This window comes from Aedes aegypti, chromosome 3, assembly GCF_002204515.2.
Source record: "Aedes aegypti strain LVP_AGWG chromosome 3, AaegL5.0 Primary Assembly, whole genome shotgun sequence".
Taxonomy (NCBI): domain Eukaryota; kingdom Metazoa; phylum Arthropoda; class Insecta; order Diptera; family Culicidae; genus Aedes; species Aedes aegypti.
This window is the reverse complement of record NC_035109.1, coordinates 70,090,795-70,114,339: the sequence shown is the minus strand read 5'-3', so window position 1 is coordinate 70,114,339 and position 23,545 is coordinate 70,090,795. Positions and strand designations below refer to the sequence as shown.

Below are 23,545 nucleotides of genomic sequence, written 5' to 3'. Positions count from 1 at the left end.
ACTGTGCAATTTTTGAGTTTAAAAATATATGAATCAGATTATCCATAAATGAATTATATGATGGACCAAAAATTTTTAAACTCAATGAGAGCAGAAACGAAAACAACCGTATCGATCGTTTGATAACAAGAATATATGAAATATTAATGCTCTTTACTGCATAGGTTTTTTTTTTGGTGAAAGAAAGATAATTCTCTCTCAAGTTGAATTATATCAATCATAACAAGCAAAATACTCGATGAGTGCAATTCATATGCATAATAAAGAATAATACTTATTAAAAACTAACTGTCTCAGACAAATTTCCATCAAAAATCCTTCCAAAAATCAAACAATCTATAAGCGTTCACATAGAGCCAACACAAACGACTTCATGTAACGTACTACATACAAAACAGCCAGTTGATTAGTCAAGAAAAAATGTCTAGAACTGGATAACACAGCTCCGTATCACTTATGGATATGCCCCCCGTTTCAAGTTGAACCGTTAATAAGTTGATTGAATTTCTGTCACCGCACTATGGGTCATGGACGCAATCTGGCGAGACAAAATTAATAACCAGGAAACGGAGCATTTCCGGAGTTTGGTGTCTTCGGCAACGTTTATTATAACAACGAGGACCATCTACTGACATATACGGAAAGTTCATGAATCGTTCGCATAGGTGGTACCACAATCTAACTTTTAAGAGACTTCGGCATGTTGAGCAAAGTTATTCATTTTGATAAAATGAACAACTCTCTCGAAGAAGTCAAAATTTATTTATTGTTTTACATTGCCTGAAAATTTGAACTTGCGGTTTTTTGCGCTTTAAGAAATAGGGGAAGTGATGGCAAAATGAACAGGGGTAGTAAAATGGACACCATGCGTTTTACCGACAAAAAACAAATTTGATTAAATTTATATCACGCACGGACGATTTAGAACATAAAACGGAGTGTTCGGGTTGATACGGAGGTCAATTGAAGTGAAAATATCAACGAAAACTAAGATTTTAGAAAACCACGTTTGAAAATTAGAACTGACGTAACTTTCAGCTCGGGAGTCTTGAGGTTTTTCAGTGAGGTAAATATCTTATGATATGATGTCAAATCTGATACCTTTAGATTTCTTCATGGATGGGTTACAATCATTATCGGATATATTTTCGGGAAAGCAATGAAAATTTCCAAAAATATTTGTTTTGCTCACGTTTTTTGCATGATGTTCATTTTACCACCAACAGCTGTTCATTTTACCCACAAAGTGCAGGTAAAATGAACATCTTCTTCTTCTTTCTGGCGTTACGTCCCAACTGGGACAAAGCCTGCTTCTCAGATTAGTGTTCTTATGAGCACTTCCACAGTTATTAACTGAGAGCTTTCTTTGCCGATTGACCATTTTTGCATGTGTATATCGTGTGGCAGGTACGAAGATACTCTATGCCCTGGGAATCGAGAAAATTTCCTTTACGAAAAGATCCTCGACCAGCGGGATTCGAACCCACGACCCTCAGCATGGTCATGCTGAATAGCTGCGCGTTTACCGCTACGGCTATCTGGGCCCCTGTAAAATGAACATTTACATCGTTATTTGCTAGCAATAAATATATGTAAAAATTCAGCTATTTCAGTCTGAATTAGTGTCGCTGCTATAGATAACATCCCTTTGATGTTGTGCTATAGAACCATACAAATTACTCATTTCTATCAGAAACAAAATGATATCCTTAAGGTGTTCATTTTACCACCCCTTCCCCTATTAAAGTTAAAAAATTGACCTGTTTTTCAAATTGTTTGAAATTTCTTAATTTTTATGCGTCGTTCATCAGCGAAAAAAAAGTTAAACTCTTAGGAAAAATGTCAAACTCGGTGAAAACTCGTTTTTTCACTAATTTGGTCTTATTTTGACAATAACTTGAAAACAGTAGGCTGAAGAATTTTGAATTCTTCGAGAGAGTTGTTCATTTTATCAAAATGAACAACTTTGCCAAACATGCCAAGACAGTAGAACGTCACAGTAAAAAAAGATTGTGGCGCCACCTATGCGGATTATTTACGGACTATCCTGCCCTTCAACGCATAATTGTCCCATGTGAATAGGAAATCCAGCAAACATGGGACTGACATGCATTTATGGGCAGTATCCGTGTAACTTTGCCGAAGACACCAAACGCCGGAAATGCTTCGTTACATAGTGCATTGCTGGTGTTTGCTAGACGAAAGAAAACATTTTCTTGTATTGAGACATGCTGTTTTCGTGAAGATGATTTTGATTGCAATTGCTCTAAGAGTTGGGTTTGTTCGTTTGTATTGCTAGTCAAAGAGCATACTATTTGATAAAACAGTCTCTCTCAGTAGAGAATACTTTTCCCTGTTAAACAAATATCACGAATACATTATACAACACGTTAGATAATTCAAACTACGTATTAAACATCATCCTAGTACCGATAGCTGCACAAAAAAGTGGTTTCAGTATCAACTTTCTATAGGTAGATCCCCAACTCGTACCGCAAAGTACAATTTTGTTCGCAAACATTAGTTCATGAAATGCTTATTATACATACTTGCCTTGCTTATGCTCTCGTCAAGCCAGGATGCGGCCCACATAGTTAGTGGTGGATTTCGCTACTGACGAGTCCATGTCCAGTGTCCACGCCTCGCATACATCCAAAAAGGGCCCTTGTTGTCCGGAAAGATTTAATTAAATGAGCAATTTACACATCAGCGTATATTTATTGGGCATAATCGCGATAAAATTTACCAAGCATCCTTCGTTCTCTGAGGCTCGTCCTGAGCAGTAGGGGAGACTTGATCCCTTTTTTTTTCTTAATGCAGCTATAACTCTGCAGGGATTAATTTGATGACAATTGTGCACATGCTTTGAAGTTAATATGTTTTGCATATATGAACACATGCAATATGGATGTTTTGATTTTTGCGCTTTTACTTATTTAAATCTCCAAGTTCCAAAAATCTGAGACGATTTGATAAAATATACTCGAAATTCTTCAGATGTTTCAGGCCTGTTCAGGCCTGTTGAATTTTATTTTAGCTAATTCAAACAAACTTCCCTAAGAACATTATTTTTTAAACCATTTGATGTATTTCAAGCTCTGTCATAGTCTTTCGTATAGTATAATATTGGATAAAATTCTAAGAAAAACTGTTTTATATTCATAGAAAATAGGGTGACTTCAAGTCTTCCGGAGATAGAGTCAACCCAGCCTCCCCTATAGTCACGACTGTCACTGGTGTACGGTATGCTGGAGAGGTTGAGGACTGCCGTGCCGAATCAGCAACATCGAGCACCGGAAACATTGTTGCTGACCATATCGAGAGGGACATGAAACGCGTTATAAAACTGGGCGACAGGAACCAGCCAGGAGAGGTCATTCCAATTTTGCGCGAGATAAAATAATCGGAAAACGAGGAGGATAGATATGTACCCTTTGGTTAGCGTACCAAAAGTCCACACTGCAGTACGTCAAATCTGTACGATTCAGAATGACCTGATAACTTTTGCTACTTAAGTTTGCTTGGAAACCCGAGCGAGTCAGTAGTGTTTGATCCTTTGGCCGCGTCACTGTTGAGCATAAAAAGCATAATAAAAATTTGTTGCTGACTATTGTTTAACACATGAAGTTTGAAATGTATGATAAATCAAGCGTCCCTTTAAAGGGTTTCTTCTGAGAAAACAGTACAAATTTATTGATAGAGATTTAATATACAGTGCATTTACATAGTCAATCAAATCGTCGATTTTCTGTTAATAAGTGGATACAGACATTTTATATAGTTGTTACATTTGGCTTGAATTCCAATGTGATTTTTGAATGTAAATTTTTTATCTAGCATTAACCCTAGATACTTAACTTCATCTGATCAATTTATTGGAACCCTTCTCATCGTGACAACATGTCTACTAGAAGGTTTCAAATAAAGAGTTTTTGGTTTATGTGGGAATATTATTAGTTGAGTTTTGGAACCATCAGAAGAAATCTTCGAGCTTTGCAAGTATGAAGCAAAAATATCCAAACTTTTTTTGCAATCTACTTCAGATGACACGCAGATTTCGTCCTTTGGCGGAGAGACCTGTGTCATCCAAAAACAAAGATTTTTGACATCCCTGAGGTAACTCAAGTAAGTCAGATGTGAAAATATTGTATAATACTGGTCCCAAAATACTACCTTAAGGAACCCCAGCTCTTACATGAAGTCTTTCAGACCTGGAGTTCTGATAATTAACCTGAAATGTACGATTTGACAGATAACTTTGGATAATTCTAACCAAGAACATGTTGAAGAACACAACATTCTTCCTTCTATTATCCACTTGAAGATTCCGAAGCGCACAAATTTAGAACCATCCTGCGTGAGCTTTAATTTTGTTGCCGCAGGGATATTGTGATGTGCTGATGATCTAGAGGCGCTGAAGCGAATTATTTAGTGCTACGAACGACGCAGGTAAATGGCGGGAAGGCAGTTTCAACTACCGTCGCGAATTTCGATTGTACACGTTCGATTCGCGCTGCGGTATAAAATTGCAAGCATTTTCTATGATAAATAAGTTTGGCAGATGGCACGTGGCAACGGAGAACGGATGGGGATGGGGCCGAAATAGATGTATTTGCTTTGTTTCGATAAAACAAGACCTGAAATGTTCCAAATCATGCCGCCTAATATTTGCATAGCGTGCTTGAAACGACACTTTTTGAAGCATGGTAGCGTATCCCTGCATTTGACCGACAGACATAGCAATAGCAAATAAAATAATTGAGCATCAATTTATTGAATAAATACGACAATAACCGGTGCTTGTTCAAGTTTTCTCTACATGCTCTACAAAATGACGAGTTAATCCAATGTATTTATTTGTATTCGTTTGATTGTCATATATTTTTCCATGATTTTCCCTTTCATATTATTTACAGCGTTCCAGTTCTCAAATTCCTAAGTACCGTTGTTTTCAATTATTGAATCCTTTCTTCTTCTTCTTCTTCTTCTTCTTCTTCTTCTTCTTCTTCTTCTTCTTCTTCTTCTTCTTCTTCTTCTTCTTCTTCTTCTTCTTCTTCTTCTTCTTCTTCTTCTTCTTCTCTTTCTTCTTCTTCTTCTTCTTCTTCTTCTTCTTCTTCTTCTTCTTCTTCTTATCCTTCTTCTTCTTCTTCTTCTTCTTCTTCGTCTTCGTCTCCTGCTTCTTCTTCTTCTTCTTCTGCTTGGAATTACGCCCCCACTGAGACAGAGCCTGCTTCTAAGCTTAGTGTTCTATAAGTATTAATAATAAATAAAATTTCTTAGCCAAAGATGACAGTTTTGCATCGTGCATTACGTGTGGGAGGTACGATAGCACTCTATGCCCAGAGAAGTCAAGGAAATTTCCATTACTAAAAGATCATAGGTCGACCGGGAATCAAACCAAGATACGTTCAGCTTTATTTAGAGCCATGAAATTTAGTTAAAGTTGTATTTATGTTTGTTAATTTAGTAGTATGTAAGAGTTTTGAGAGATGTGCGAATATAAAGTAGGGTGAATTTCAGACTCAAGGTAACTACTTTTTCAATTTTATTTAAAAATGACAGTAAAAGGATATTGTTGATGGTTGTCAAATTATAGATAGCACCTACGGCATTCATTATTGTAAATTATTCTTAATTTGATACATTGTTTCATAGTTTTATTTACCAATTTTATATGAAAACATTGCCTTGTACGAATATAAATTTGAGTCACTGTAATTACAACTTGAATATAATTCAAACAATAATGATGAAAATCAAATCAATTCAAATGGGGAAGTTAGTCATCAATCAAATAAAGCCATTCATTAGCTCATTCCGGCAAATAGAATATCATACCCTTCTTCATATCCAGACACAAAGAGCTTCACATAGAGATGGCAGCACAGTTGAATACAACCATATCCATGATGCAAGTTCTTGCATGCAACGACCATGCAAGCAATACACACTCATAAATTTCCAGCCAAAGCTATTCCACACCTAACCAACCGTTGGCGATTTCACTCAATTTGGCTTCAAGTATACGACTGTTCCTCACTCAATATGCCGGCAACTATCAGATTTTGAATTGCTTTTGCTGGTCGTATGGAACTGATTCACAAGTTTCATAACCTTGAAGAATTTTTATGAATGTTCTCTATATGATACTCATCACAGAATTTTGAAAATATTCATACAAAATGTTGTTGTTGTTGTTTTTGTTTGGGAGGGACTTTAACCCGAAAGTCATTCGTCCTTTATCGCAGGTCATACAAAATCGTTAAGAGCAGTGGGTATCAAAATAGCTAATCCTGCGTTTGCGTTATAAAATTTGTTTGTAAACCTTTAAAATGTTTGCCTTTTACCAGGTCATAGGCTGGAGATAACTTATCTCCATCGCGAGATAACATCTTCTATGTTGACAAAGGACCGGAGAAAGTTTAGAAGATTTTGTGATTTTAAATGCATAAATATTTGATATTGACGAATTCCATGAGTCGAAAAAAATTAAAATCATGCTCGATGGTCTTCGATTTGGATTAAATTTTGCACATGTTTTTGGTATGATAGAATAAGTGTTTTGCATAGAAAAAATGATTATTTTGACTCAAGAATAACTTTTGAAAATGGCGTATAAATGTTTGCATGCAACTTATTTGAAAAATCCAACTTCGAAACTGTTGATTTTAGAGAAAAATGTTCTATGAAGAAGTTGCAGCAATCCGTTTGGCCTACAAAAAAAATATACACTGAAAAAATATTTGATTTATTTTCATAAAAAAATCAATAATAAAACTTAAATTTTGAATGACACAAAAACCCTATTTTTGATTTTTTTTAATTTTCACCACAGAATCTTGATAGTAAACAGATGTTTGAGACAATGTTTCATGATGGAGAAATTTTTAATAAAAAAGTTTTTCCAAGAACAACTTTTGGTCGATTTTCAAAATTTTGCTTTTTTTGTCTAAATAAATACGTTCTGATGATATAGTAAGCATCTTGAAATGATTCTTAGCCATAACGATTATATGAATAATTTCTCTAGAAGTAGCCACTTTCAAATTATATCGAGTTTAATGCAAAAAATATTACAGTGATACCTCCATGTGTCGATATTCCATGACTCGATATCGACTCATGGAATCATACTTAAAACAAAATGTCATGGTTACTATGATGGTCCCTTGTTGCAGCTTTCCAAAGGATTGCTGTTCCATGATTCGATATTTCCATGAGTCGATGGTCCTTTCAATATCGACTCATGGAGGTTTCACTGTATTTAAATATCAAAATAGGCCATTTTCATTAGTTATTTGCGATTTTCCATCAAGGAAAATAAGTAAGTGGTAAGAAATATGGTCTTTACTGTCACAAACGAGAGAGAAACGCGAATAACTTATATATAATAACTTAGCTATTTTAATATATAAACAATATTTTTGCATTAAACTCGATATAGTTCGAAAATGGCTACTTCTAGAGAAATTATTCATATAATCATTATGGCTAAGAATCATTTCAAGATGCTTACTGTATCATCAGAACGAATTTTTTTAGACAAAAAATCAAAATTTTGAAAACCGACTAAAAGTTGTTCTTAGAAAAACATTTTATTAAAAATTTCTCCATCATGAAACTTTGTCTCAAACATCTGTTTACTATCAAGATTCTATGGTAAAAATTTGAAAATTATTAAAAATGGGATTTTTGTGTAATTTATCATTTAAGTTTTATTTTTAAATTTTTTATGAAAAAAAATATATTTGTTCAGCGTATATTTTTTTCTTATATTCCTAACGGTTCATTACAACTTCTTCATAGAACATTTTTCTCTGAAATCAACAGTTCCGGAGTTAGAATTTTTCAAATAAGGTGCATGCAAAATATTATAGGCCATTTTCAAAAGCCATGCTTTAGTCAAAATGATCAATTTTTCTATGGAAAACACTTATTCTACCATACCAAAAACATGTGCAAAATTTAATCCAAATCGAAGATGGATTCGAAGTTCTGTGACTGATCGATTTGACATGGAATTCGTCAGTTGGTTTTGCACTGACACCATACTTTTTGCATATAAGCGTACATAGTGATACATTTCCGCATCGATATCATCTATGACGATTGAGTTTTATTATTCTGGAATTGTGAGTGCAACATCAACTTGGCTGCCAAAACAAATGATTGATTAATCATCTAAAAAAAATAATGTATGAATTGATTTTTTGTCACTCTAGTGTTTGTTGCAAACCCCTTGTAGCTATGCATTACATTGTTGGTTTTCTCCGGGACTCCGGATCCAACGTATAACCTACTGACACACCTTTTCTTCTCTTCACAGACCTGTTGATATTTGTTGTGGGCAGTTTTGGGTGATTGTAGCATCTATCGGAATTGGAAATAAACACACTGGTTGCACTTTTATTTTCTAGCAACCGCCTTTCCGTCCACGTGGCAAAAAGTTTGTAAACACTAACAATAAATCACCTGTTGAATGTGGTTGCACCTGTTGATCACAACGGTAGTCAACACGTGTCACAACACACCTGTGCGAATGTGCTAATGATAACCCACTTTCCAGCAGCTTCAACAGGTCCTCGGAACACTGACCTATTTTCCATCTATTGCCATCGGTAACGATTGTCCTGGCTACTGTGATTCCGTTTACACTTGGTACACAAAATGATAAAATTTTCACTCGTCAGTTTGGAAAATGTGAAAAAGGAGGATTAGATTAATTTTCCCGAAAAATGTTGAGAAAAGTTAGAAAACCCAAACCAAAAGCTAAAAGACACATCGAAGATGTTCCGTTCTACAAGTTTGTGTATCGGAGGGACGAACTTCCTCTCGATCCCGCCAGGAATTTCATCGAAGAACAGATTTGTAAATTTTGACACTTTCAGCATAACTTATGAACTAAATAAATGTTCTCAATTATATTTTACTAAAAGCAAAAATCAACGTCATCAAACCGGCCTGTTTCAACAAGGACTACAGTCTCTACCGCTACCCCCGGGGTGACGGTCAAGGCCTGCGAGAGCTCCTACTTCCGGAAAAGTTAGCATCCATCGAAACAGCAGAATATCTCCCATCCGGTGTTGGTTCCCATTCTCCGCTAGAGAAACGCCTTTCGGACGTTACCACCGAGCTTATAAAACTTTACAAAGATTTGCGACTGAAAATTTTCCACGACCTGGCCCTCACCCGGCCGGTCCTGCTGGGGAACGAGTTCTTCCGCCGTTACGGTCGGGTAAATCAAGATGGCCGCCGCAAACTGCCTGCAATACGCCGCAAGAGGCGACCACCGAAAAAGTTTCACTTCGATGAGTTTGCCTACCGCACGCCGGAGGAAAATGACGAAGCCTTGCTGCGCATCCAGCGCCATCTGGATCGGATGATTGCGAAAAGCATTCGCGAGGCGGAAAAACGCCGGCAGCAGAAGGAGGAACAGGCGCGCCGGCCGCAGTTTGTGAGTAGAATTTTTGCAGGCTTCGGGTTTGATTGCCGTAAATTGGGGTAATTTTGATACAGTCACGCCTCCATTAGTCGATATTTGGAAATATGCCTAGGAAAGCTGTTTGAGGGGTGCAACCATGTTTTTTTTTTACAGTCAACTCTCCATAACTTGATATTGAAGGGATCATGGGACCAAGGTAGCCATGAAAATCAATTATTAATGTGGTTCTCTTATTCGATATCGAGTTCCATTCATTCCAGATTTATTTTTGAATTCAATTTCGAATTTGCATTGACGATAAAATTTTATTTCTAGACGAAGAATTGTTTTTTCGTGAACAGATTGTCACTTTCAATGAAAATAGCATAGCTTTACGCGTTTAATGTGGTTCATTTTGTAAATTACAAAATTCAATTTTTAAATTAACTGATTTCTCAACAAGTTGTTATATTGTTCACGTTTAGTTCAGATTCAGTGGCCCCAATCTATTTATTTTTTGAAACCTATCGCAGTAATTGATAAACTTGACCCCGGAATCAAAAACATCAATTTTTCATTTCTAATAATTAAAATTTATTCAATTCTAAAAATAATATTTCGTTTACATAATTCGATAAACTTCCAATCAGCACAGGTTTAAAAGAATGTTTGGATTGTAATACATGAATCCAACTTCTGAAACAGATTCGTTAAAGTAATCATTTTTTCCATTTTACTAATATACCATCTTTGGGGGTGAGAATGGATCGTAAATAGTTATTTATGCAACAAGTTGCAAAATGATGATTTTTTCAGCACGAGCTGTATGAGTTTTGCAACGAGTTGCATACAACATTTTTTGCTATTTCAAAAAATGCCGTCTCAGCTGGATTAACTCTAAAAGCACAGACAAACACTTCAAGAGAACCCACATGGGCATACATCCATACGTAGTATCAATTCAGTATTTCTCAATCACGTAGGCTGTGATACAGTAGGGTGCCGGTACCAATGGTTGTAATGTACCAGTAGATTGGACTATGGAATAAAACGTACATTTTTTGATAAAAACGACATGTGCTATTTTTGGTGGATAGATCGCCTCTAGTTTAGTCGATTTGCCAAATTTCAGCTTTTTATTTCATCAAAGAGTCATATAAATAATTAAGTTTACGCAAAAAAAATTGCTCCCTTGCACCAATAGTTGCCGTCGTGTTCCAGTAGTGGATCAACGGATGGAAGCATTTTTTAAAATGGATGTATAAAAATGAAGAAAAGTCCCAGAGATGTTCTTAATGCTTCTATCGAAAGATAATAGTTGCTGATCGAAGGGAAAAATGTTAAACCTGTGTAAAAATTTGCCTTTTTGTTTAAAATTCCTTGTATAATTCCCAAACGTCTACTACTGGAGCACTAGCGCAACTACTGGAACACGTGTACCAATAGTGGCTCAAGCGATTTTATGTTAAAAAATTAGTTTTATCACTATTTTTATATTTTTCCCATATAGAAGAGGTTGAAATCTTTCTGTTGACGCCAAAAGATCTCTGCTAAGGCTTTTCGTTATTTTGTTATGATTTTTTATAGCTTAGGTAGTCCACTAATGGCACCGGCACCCTAGTACCTATGAATGTCACAAGTTTTCTCGCTCCCATCGGTATCATGCTGGACAATCCGATCCAAAATCAGAATCGCCAGCATTTGTCGGAACAAGATAGTTACCGAGATACCGTAATTTCGGGTGAAACTGATCATTTTTTACGGTTTTTCTTGTCTGTTTTCTATAATGTTGACAATGCCAAACAACTGAATGCAGGAAAACAAGTACGAATGGGAGCCTCATCGACTCATGTACCGAAATTTTGTAACAAATGTAATTTTAGTGTTAACAAATATCTCTAAAATAAAAAATCAGGGGATCTCATATCGGGGTGAAATTGATCACTTGTCAATGTCATTATTGTTAGTTTTCAAAACAACTCTACATGATAAATTTGAGCTCCCTGAATCCTAATATGCTTGTCAAATTCTTAACAATGCAATATTTATATAAAGAAAAAATATTTAAATTTTAAGAATTACGCGGAAAACGCCTAAATGTATGCAATTTCCTAAGGAATTCAATGGTATCTAACAGAAATTCGATTATTTCAACCATATGAGCTAATTGGTACGAGTTTTGGTGATTAAACCTGGTTTGGGGATATATCTCAAGCATCCTCACAAACTTTCAGGTTTATACCATGTTCGAATCCTTGTTTAGAACTAGAAGTTCATGGATGTTTGTCAATACTGCACCGTCCATGATTTTGAAATTTTACATTATTTTCATAGTAATAAACATTCTTTAACGCAAAAACTTAAGAACATACAATTCGACAATAGTTACGACAAACAACGTTCATTTACTGCAGGCTACATTGATATTTGTGCTCCATTAGGAATAAATAAAATCGTGAGATACGATGATCAATTTCACCCTTCTGATCAATTACACCCGATTTTACGGTACCTAACTTTGGAATTCGTGCATTCTATTCGCATCCGGATGCGCTCGAATGCGCCCTACTTCCGAAGGAGGGTATCTTGCATGGGTTCCGCGAAAAATCCAACTTCGGTGAAATGCATTTTCTAACAATTAGCCGATTTTACAATAACCAGATGCAAATGTGCTTATTCTGCACGGCGTGTGAGGAGGCGAGACGAGTCGAATGAAGTGAAAAGTCGCCTCCCGTCACCTGAGGTGAGAACGACTCTTTTCGACTCACACGCCGCCCAGAATAAGCACGAATGTTATAAAGAGACTAGGTTATTCGATTGATTCCTACCAAAACAGTACTGAAAAGTGCTACTTTTCAGCACCGAAAAGAGTGCTGACAAGTAGCACTTTTCAGCACTGTTTCCTTCGATAGGAAAAGTAGGCCGTTATGTTGGCCAACTTCTCAATGAAAAGTTGATTGATTTGCAACGGAATTGCAAAAAGGATATGTACGATCGTTTATTGAATAGCTTTTGCAATTTAACTCCAATAAACTTAAAATTTGGTGTGTATGTACTTTGATAGTACTTTAACAACTGTCCAAAAAATTATGGAAAAATATTTATTCACTGCGGCGCTATACTGCCCAAAAACGCATGTCAGTCCAATGCTTGCTGGATTTCCTATTCACATGGGACAATTATGTGTTTATGGGCAGTATAAGTGAATGAAAAATGACCCAATCTCACCCCACAGAGGGGCACGCTATGTCTAAACCAGCAGATTATAAAGATCGAATGTACCTCGATTTTTTTCCCGATAGATATCAATATTTGGTCTATAATTTCATAATTGAAAAGTTACCAAATATTCTATCGGTGAAATTTTTCCATACATTTTGTATAAGCTGAATTGTGTAGGAAAACTTGATTTTATTGATTTTCGTAGTCTGTATGTGAAAAAATAGTTAAAAAGTGGGAAAAATCTAAATTTCACCGATGGAATATTTTAAAACCTTCCGATTATGAAAATATAACCCACTTACTGAACTCTAGCGGAAAAAAATCCGAGGTACATTCGATTTGCATAATCTGCTGGTTTAGACATAGCGTGAAGGGGTTACATTGGGTCTCTGTAATTGAAATAACTTGTTTTTGAGAATATGATTACAAAACCATTCACAGCTGAAAAATATTGATGAGATACGATGCAAAAAAGACATCTAAGATGTTTAGCAAGTATGATGAATCCACTTAAAATAACGATTTTAGCAAAATAAAATTGAAGAGCTATGAGACAAAATATGTGAACCCAGCCTTTATCGTAAAGTTTACACAAATTTTCCTGTTTTTCCCCTCAAATTGAGCATGAGCATGAGCATGATTGACCACCCGTAGTTGCTACTCCGTTATTGCAAGAACGACTGTACACAGGGAACCAACAGACACTATTCGGAATCAGTAGCATCCTGAATGGTGCTCTCATTATTATAATAATCAATACCGGCGCCGGCTGCGTCCGAATGCAGGTCAATTTGGGAATGGGAGGGAAATGTTGACGAGTTACTTACTTTACAGAAGCCGAAGAGTCCTCTGCACTTCCACAAGAAAACACTGGGAGTTTGGACATGGAAAAGGATTCGTTTTGGTAAACGATAAATATACGCAAACCGGATACGATACTTTTTCGTTGCTCGCACGGCAGGTTCAACGTATCAAACACTACTGACGCGTTTTTTTTTTTCACCGGCGCACTTCGTTTTTTTTCCGCGCAACGTGAACCGGACACAATACACTGAAAACGTCTCTTCGTATTTTATCCAAAATCCATTTCGTAAAACAAGATTTCGTACATATAACGCTATTTTCATTCATTGTACGAATTATTTGTACTCGACAGAATTTCACAATTCAGTGACTTTACGAAATAATCGTAAGATGTACGATATACCATTCGTAGATGTGCGTTATCGTGTTGTTCGTATTACGAATTGTTTAGTATTACGAAACTGATAGTTTAATCTACGAAATCATTCGTTGTTTTCTGCAACGAAAGGTTTCGTAGATACATTTCGTAAAATACAACATGACACGACCGCAGCCGAGGGAGGTAAGAAGAAGCGCGTATAAATGTTCGTTCTGAATACGAAACAAACGAATTTCGATTACGAAATGTTTAGTACATTATAACAATCATTGTTTGTTTTGATTTCGAGCTTGAACCATATTACGAAGCTGGTTGCATACATTTTACGAAACTGTTTCGTTGCAGAAAACAACGAATAATTTCGTAGTTCAAACGAACGATTTCGTATTATAAAACAATATATATTTTACAATATATATATATATATATATATATATATATATATATATATATATATATATATATATATATATATATATATATATATATATATATATATATATATATATATATATATATATATATATATATATATATATATATATATATATATATATATATATATATATATGTATATATATATATATATATATATATATATATATATATATATATATATATATATATATATATATGTATATATATATATATATATATATATATATATATATATATATATATATATATATATATATATATATATATATACCGTAAAACGGGGTATCTTTGATAATGCGGGTAACTTTGATAGTGCGAGACCCACCACATACTAAACGAAATATCATAATTTCTGTTAATCAGTTAAGCAAAACGAATGCAAAACTAAAGTATATAAGTATGACACTTCATGTAAGAGCGGTTTTCATTTGAATCAAGAACATTTGAGGCTTTTTATACGAATATTAATAATTGACACAATTTTAGCATTTTCGAAACGCTTACAAACAATCTGTCCTACGATCACTATTTGATGTAGTTTTGAATAGTTGGCCACTTATCTTTGATAGCCTAGTTATCATAGAACTTGAATACGGTTTCAAATCTCTTAGCGAAAAGCATTTTCACAAACTGGGATCATTTTTGTAATCTAAGTCAGAAATTTCCATATAACGTTAAACGCCTAGAGGTATGCAATGCCCTACAAATGTTAGTTATTCATTCAATTTTGTTTGAATTATGCTCCATTATCAAAGTTACCCCAAAATCGAAAACCAACTTTCGATTATATGAAAAATTATATATCCATTCAAAATAAATCTTTTGGCAATTTATCGACTGCAATCGATAGCTAGGACACCAGTACTTGTTTTAAAAATATAAATAATAATTCTATGAAACAGCATCCATAAATATTAAAGTTTTCTTCGAAAAAACTATCAAAGTTACCCCGTTTTACGGTATATATATATATAACAGGTAGGGTAACGACTGTTTATTTCGCTCTTAAACGCTAACAGTTGGCGCCAGCGGCAAAAAGTACAGGCAACAACATTCAGTTTCTTTCACTGGCCGCCGAGTGACGACACTGTTGTTTTTATTCCTCCCACTGATCGCGCTACGCTGGATTCTCAAATTTCTCAAACTTTCAACACAAGCGCATGAAAGAATGGTAGTCGGAGAACTGTCAAAACGTATGGAAAATAATGAAAAACGCAAATTATTTGCAATAAGGAAACTGAATCAAAAAAGTAGTGATTAGAAATCAAGTGTAAAGTAAATACATAACTTTTTGTGTTTGGTTCATCTTCCGTGGTGCTTTCTTTGCTTCAGGATTTCGTTTTTACTACCACTGAAAAAGAGCCATCTATTGCCTTTTTAGTTTTGAATATCGCCCTATTGATCCGGATTCCGTCACTCGCCAACAAAGGAGCATGATTAAAAATTACTGACGCGTTTTTCTTTCTTGTGTTTCCCCTCAAATTGTCTTCAAAGTCTTATTTCCATTGCCATAAAGCCTATTCGATTTCCCCAAAAGTTTACAGGAACAGTAATTATTTTAAACTTTCCCAAGTAGTTAAATTTTGGTGCGACATTCCACGATCAATACATTTAAGGCAGATGTTGACGTCATAATCCCGGTATTTCAGCGATCCAACTCATTTATACTTCCGTGAGTTGTTTCTAAAATATAAAAACACTAATAAATAATTAAATAAAAAAAAACCTTTGATCAAATATTACGATGTTGTTGCGCACGAAAAACAGTTGCTGGTTTTAGAAGTTGTCAAAATGCATTGCATTGTTATTCAATGCACGGAATCCTCAACTTGACTTGTTTGATGTTTCAGCGATGCTGTATTTAAAAAGAATTAACACATATTAATGAAAAAAGAGTACACATGGCACCATAAAACCATTTTCAATGTTTTAGACACCATCCTGAAAAAATTGAATTTTTTGTGGAAAAATCAAATAGATTCCGGAAAATACGTGCGAAGTGTATTGAAAAGACTTTCAACCTTCTACTAATATAACAAAATAGAATAAAGTAAGTGCGTTATAGTTTGCACAGGAGAAATTTAATGTTGTAAATTTTGTCTAGTTTCAACATACAAGTTTGTTGGTATATTAAACAAAAACTACTACATATTTCTTAACACTTAAGTCGTCGCGCTGTTGTATTTTGTACAACACTGTTGAAAAAACCTCGCTCTTCGTTCACAACAGCTTACTTACCTTACCAGTCAGGCTTAGGCCTGGGTGGCCTCTGCTGTACGTAGGAGACGTCTCCATTCGACTCGGTCCATGGCTGCCCGTCGCCAGCCACGCATTCTGCGAAGGGTCCGCAGATCGTCCTCAACTTGATCGACCCATCTTGCTCGCTGCGCACCACGTCGTCTTGTGCCGATCGGATTGTTTTCGAGAACCATTTTCACCGGGTTGGTATTTAACATTCTGGTGACATGCCCGGCCCACCGCAGCCTCCCAATTTTTGCGAGGTGGACAATGGTTCGTTCTCCCAGCAGCTGGTGCAATTCATGGTTCATCCGCCTTCTCCACGTTCCGTCTTCCATCTGCACTCCGCCGTAGATGGTCCGCAACACCTTCCGTTCGAAAACACCAAGGACGCGTTGATCCTCTGCACGTAGGGTCCATGTTTCGTGCCCATAGAGGAGTACCGGTCTAATCAGCGTCTTGTAGATGGTCAACTTCGTGCGATGGCGAACTTAGCTCGATCGGAGCGTTCTGCGGAGTCGAAAGTAGCCACGATTTCCAGCAACGATGCGTCTCTGGATTTCTCTGCTGGTGTCGTTGTCGGCGGTCACCAGTGAGCCCAAGTACACGAATTCTTCGACAACCTCGATTTCATCACCGTCAATATGAACTCGAGGTAGGGGGCGTGCCGTGTCTTCTCTTGAGCCCCTCGCTATCATGTACTTCGTCTTTGACACATTGATGTTCAGTCCGATTCGCCTAGCTTCAGCCCTTAGTCGGATGTACGTGTCCGCCATCGTCTCAAAGTTGCGTGCAACAATATCAATGTCGTCGGCGAAACCAAGTAACTGAACGGACTTTCTGAAAATCGTGCCACTCGTGTCTATCCCCATTCTTCTTATCACACCCTCTAAAGCAATGTTGAACAGTAAACACGAAAGGCCATCACCTTGCCGTAACCCTCTGCGAGATTCGAAGGGACTCGAGAGTGTCCCTGATACTCGGACTACGCACATCACTCGCTCCATCGTCGCCTTGATCAATCTTATCAGTTTGTCCGGGAAACCGTATTCGTGCATAATCTGCCATAGCTGTTCTCAATCGATTGTATCATAGGCCGATTAAAAATCGATGAATAAATGATGTGTGGGTACATTGCATTTGCGGCATTTCTGTAACACCTGGCGGATGGCGAATATCTGGTGCGTTGTTGCTCGTTCGCCCATAAATCCTACCTGATATTGTCCAACGAATTCTCTAGCAATTGGTGATAGACGGCGGCATAGAATTTGGGAGAGTACCTAGTAGGCGGCGCTCAAAATTGTGATCGCACGATAATTGGCGCAATCCAACTTGTCGCCCTTTTTGTAGATGGGACACACGACACCTTCCATCCATTCCTCCGGCAATACTGCCTCCTCCCAAATCTTGGAAATAATCCAGCGCTCTTGCCAGTGCATCACCACCGTATTTTAGCAACTCGCTCGGAAGTTAGTCCACTCCAGCGGCTTTGTTGTTTTTCAACCGTCTAATCTCCATTTCTATCTCTTGGAGATCTGGAGGCGGAAGTCTTTCGTCGTCCGCGCGTGCTCCCAAAGTTATTTCCGTGCCACAGGCCACATCACCATTAAGGTGCTCGTCGTAGTGCTGCCGCCACCTTTCGACCACCTCACGTTCGTTCGTGAGAAGATTTCCGTCACAGTCTCTGCACATGTCGGCTTGTGGCACAAAGCCTTTGCGCGAACGGTTAAGCTTCTCGTAGAACTTCCGTGTGTCTTTAGCGCGGAACAGCTCTTCCATCGCTTCGCGATCTCGTTCTGCTTGATGGCGCTTTTTTCTTCGGAAGATCGAGTTTTGTCTGTTCCGCGCCTGTTTATACCGTGCCTCGTTCGCTCTCGTGCGGTGTTGCAGCATTCTCGCCCATGCTGCATTCTTCTCATTCTTCAACTGCTCGCATTCGCCGTCGTACCAGTCGTTTCCCTGATTCGGGGCCGCTGGACCTAGTGCTGCTGTTGCGGTGCTACCTATGGCGGATCTTATTTGCCTCCAGCCATCTTCAAAAGTGGCGGCGTTCACAACAGCAGCGTGGTGGTTCTGACGGCGGCAAACCGCGCGACGAGTGGAAGGTTAAAATGTAAATTGTGATTGATTATGTGTAATAATATGTTCCATAACATATGAATTATAAATTTTAGTAATACCAGCGTTATTTGCTGAAATATTTCATAAATCATATTTTTCCGTTTAGACCCAATCTCACCCCCCACACCCATCGACGGTAATCTAGAAATAGTACTACTATAGCGATATTAGGTTCAAGCGAGCATAACAATATGATTTTTCGTTGTTTTCATCTTCTTCGTACAAAATCAAGATATAAAACTTTCAGATCACGTAGAAATAATACAGACGGCTACATTATTCGATTTTTTACAAATATTTGATCTTAGCTGATCGACCATTGGCTCCCTAATCGAGAGTATATGTGACATATGGGGACATATGTATCGTCAATTGTCGTTGTGTAACGTTGTGCGCGATATAACGCTGCCTTTAACTGCTGATTTATTCGTTACGACGCTAAAGAATTTGTATGTTTTGATATATGTTGTAAAGTTTCTGATCGCTCATCTTCTGTACTACATCATTTACTGATTTGGACGTTGGGAAGCTGGAAATCTTCAGAAAACCCGTGGGTGTAATTGCTAAAGTCAAGGTGCACAACAATGGAAGACAAGTGCAAGAAATGTTTCGCAGACATCGACACCATGGAGCATCTCTATACTGTGTGCGAAGGAAAATGTGCCGGGAAGTTTCATGCATCTTGCGTTGGTGTGAGTGAAGATCAGCTATGTGCGCTATCCAAAAACATAATTTGGATATGCGACAGCTGCATGGTCGATTTTTGTAGAGCAAGAGATGATATGTCGGGATCGTGTAACACTCCTTCCCCCGCTGGAACCTCGATCAACGCTGAACTGGAAGAGATGAAATCGCAAATAGCAAGTTTGACCAGTGCGGTAGCCAAATTGAATCTTTCCATTGCGCCGTTTGAGTCTGCAAAACAACACTCAACTCCAATCACATCGCCGAAGCTAGTGAACAATGCAAGTGTGTGTATGAGCGACTGCACGACTGGACTCAATTCAAACGATTCTTTCTCGTTACTCCTAACAAACATCGATACACACGTCACTGAGAATGATATTGTTTGTTTAGTGTCTGAATCTCTTTGCGTGCCTAGACCCGAATGCATGACGGTGACAAAATTGGTTCCTAGTTGGAAAAGCTGCGAGGATTTAGATTTCATTTCCTTCAAAATTGTTTTGCACGAAAGATGGAAGCAATCAGCTTTGAATGCAAACAGCTGGCCACGTGGGATGAAATTTCGGGAGTTCACTCGAAGAAGCAGCTCTCCTTGGAAACCATCAGCGAGTATAAATGCAAGTGCATAGGCAATGTACCGAAAATATTTGCACTTTTGTAAAATAGTAAATTGTAGTTGTCTGTTAAGAGTCGTAAATTGTTTTGTAGAACTTCTGTTTCAGTATATTCTGTTTCTTTTTTTGTTTTTGGATGTAATTGAAGCCATTGATTGAAAACGTAGATTCAGATAGTTAAATTGTGAATGAAGTTATCTGCGTAATAAGTGTTTGATTATGTTTTGTAATATGTGATATATTAATTTAAGCATTTACAGTCTGTACAGTAAACTGAAGACGGTGAAATAAATAAATAAATAAATAAACATATTTTGGGGTTGATAATGGGTATTAGATTGGCCCACCTTAGTATGGGAGAAAAATAAAGTTGTATAATTCCACGGGGCACCCACCAGGATTATTCTTTAGGGTTAGAGGAAGACTTCCTGAAAGTTTCAGCTCATTTGGTGGTTCCATGAGCTGGCGCAATTGAATTGAAGTTAAGGCCGCACGGGACGTCATCATAATCACCCTATCCATTTCAAGAAGCAAATCTCAAGAACCACTCCATATATCGATGCGAAAAATGTATCACTATGATTCTATAAATGTAGTGCACAACCCGATACATTTTCAGCTTCATCGGTTCACTAAAACTCGAGATTTGCTTCCACAAAGTTTTGATGATAATTGTTAGAGTGAGACGAAAGATAGGGAAAATAACACGGTCTCCCGTGTCCCCTTAATATGGGATTTTCCGCTCCAACATATAGGAAACAGCACATCATCTCCTGTTTGAGTCAGGAAAATTGTTGATCGCGTTCAATTGAACCCAGAATGTCAAAAACACTACTAGTATAGTATCTAACAATATTGTAGAAGGTTGTATGATGATTAAAATTGATAAAGTTGGTGTTTTGACTATCTGAAGTAGATTTGCAATAATGCTTAGTATTTCTTCAACTTAGCTGGTTGGTAGCCACTAAGCGCATCATAGCCGCCTATGACGCTGGGCGAGCTGCGGCACAAGGTGCATGCATATGTGTGATTGTACGGGAGTGCTGATCTAAGCCTAACTTTCAACAACTGAAAGCTTAATGAAAATGAGCTTAAATCCAGATACAACCTTCGGTAACTATGTTCATTAGCGTATCAACTAGTGAATTTGTCATTCTGGGCTCAACTGAACGCGATTAACTAGTGTACGAGACGAAACAGTGACATAGGGTCAATATAGGGTTTTCAATATATTTGAGACGAATATTCCATATAAACTGCGCCAGCTGGGGGAGCTAATGGGTATGTAAACAATGGAAATCTACAGCCAAACTACTGTTTGGCATGATTGCAAATGGAACTAAATTCGAGAATGTCAATAGAGAACGGGGACAAGATATTGAACGTTAAAGTACAGAATTTATAGAAAAATAATCGTTTACAAAAATGTTTTGTAGCAGAGCTTTAGTCTATTGGAATTTGTATAAAATTGGATTTCTGCATAGATATAGACTGATTTTAATGTATCGATATTGAAGTCAACATAAATCAATCGTACTTAGAGTATAAATAAGTAAAAAACATCTGTACTAGTGATAAGGATCATTACTAAATAAAGACAGCTCGTTTTTCTTATCTTAACTGCCGTTATACACATTGTGGTACTCCCAATTACGGTCCACGCTCACTCAGCTGAACACCGAGATTCCGGAATTGGGTCCTAAAATGTTTAATGAATTCTTGTTTTTATTCAATAATACGAATGAGCATGTTTTTGCAACTACTTTAGCAATTTTTCTAGCTCAAATAACGGCTATAACCTATTTAAAATTCAATTTTAAAAATAGTTCCAAATATGAACCTTGACACTTGTGATCATGTTTGACATTCACTTTTTCGACAAAATTGCCACAGGGCTTATAGTTTTAACACTGGGGTTGTTCCTATCTGACATTTCGGAAGGGACACGGAAAACAAAATATACCCAAAATTTGAGTTTAAACCAAGGGGCGTGACAAAATCTCAAAAATCATAGAAAAATGTTTTTTGTACTTAAATCAGATTCTACCCCATTACCCCGAATGCCATCACCCCGAATTCCATTACCCTGAATGTACCATTACCCCGAATTCCATTACCCCGAATGGTATATCCCCGAATTTACAATTATCTTGACATGATGATATTGATGACATTTCCCCACGAAATTGGAATTCGGGGTAATGTCATTCGGGGTGATGGGTCGTTCGGGGATGGATCGTAGCGCCGCAGTGCGCATCGTACCTTCGTGCTGTGCGTACACGAATTCTCTCTGCTCTTGGAAGTTTTCTTAAAAACTACCTAAAGCAATAAAACAGTACTTTTCAGTGCTAAAAAAACAGTACTTTTCAGTGCTAAAATTATAAACGGTACTTTTCAGTGCTACTACAACAGTACTTTTCAGTACTATTTTTTCTACTATTGATCCCTTTACGATCCTTCTTTGGACCCGTGCCTTCGATTTTTCGTTGGACCCGTTGGCGAAAGCTAGCGGTGGTAATCCTTCTTGGACACCGTCTTGGGAAAAAAACCTTTCGAAGGTCACGTCTTCTTTCGTTTATTAATTAAACATGGCATCAACAACTAACAAAAGGAAGGGTGAATCTCTGAATTCACTACTTCCTTCCAAAAAAGTGGGTTTTAAAACTGTCACTACACGTGGCAAGAATGGAAGAAAGGACGTTTCCCCGGAATGCGAACTTTCTTCCAAGGGTGAAATGAATAATTGTATCGAAATGAGCAATCAGTTCGATGCTCTAGACAAATTTTCCGAACACCAAATCGAAGCAGCCTCTAGCCCAGGCTCTTTGATTCAAGTGAGGAAGCAAAGAGTGCCGCCTATCGTGGTCAGTTGTTCCGAATTTGGGGGATTTAGGCAGGAGATCTTGAACTCCATTAGGGGAATCAAGGTTTCCTTCCAAATCGCAAAGAAAGGAGACTGTCGCGTTTTGCCGGAAACTCTTAAAGATCGTGAACTTCTTCTCAAACATCTTGAAGAGAAAAAGCACAATTTTTTTACTTATGACGACAAAACTGAACGTTTGTTCAAAGTTGTCTTGAAAGGTCTCTCAAGTGACTATAAATCACCTGAAGAGATCAAAAATGGAATAAATGATTTACTTGGATTTTCCCCTGTTCAAGTAATCATTATGAAAAAGAGAACCCAATCTGGCATTGTTCGGAAAGGGCTTTCTCAAGAATTTTATTTAGTTCACTTTAACAAAAAAGAACTAAATAATATTAAAGCTTTAGAAAAAGCAAAACTTTTGTTTGATGTCCGTGTGACATGGGAACATTTCCAGAAACCTGGAGGAAATTACCAGAACCCCACTCAGTGCCGTCGGTGCCAAAAGTGGGGTCATGGTACAAAAAATTGTCGCATGGATGCTAAATGCATGATTTGCGGAGGTTCTTCTCACGCCAAAGACGTCTGTCCAGTGAAGGAAGATACCACCAAATTCATATGTTGTAATTGCGGGGCTAACCATAAGTCCAATTATTGGAATTGTCCTTCACGCAAAAAGGTCATTGTGGCTCGTGCCAGGCAGATGAAAGATAATATCCGTTACGATAACGGTCGTTTCCGGAATTTGCCTGGTAGTGTAT

The 23,545-nt window shown here is 37.2% G+C and overlaps 1 protein-coding gene across 4 annotated transcripts in view; it reads left to right on the top strand.

Moving 5' to 3' along the window:
* Positions 1-8,671: 8,671 nt before the first annotated feature.
* The window catches only part of LOC5569948 (dynein heavy chain 3, axonemal), a 47,329-nt gene continuing 32,455 nt past the window's right edge, over positions 8,672-23,545 (top strand). For all 4 annotated transcript variants that reach the window (XM_001658799.2, XM_021848439.1, XM_021848438.1 and 1 more), the window contains exons 1-2: positions 8,672-8,868; positions 8,937-9,454. In XM_001658799.2, the coding sequence (XP_001658849.2) occupies positions 8,736-8,868; positions 8,937-9,454 (651 nt within the window). In that variant the 5' untranslated portion in view covers positions 8,672-8,735. The remainder of the gene's footprint in view (positions 8,869-8,936; positions 9,455-23,545) is intronic.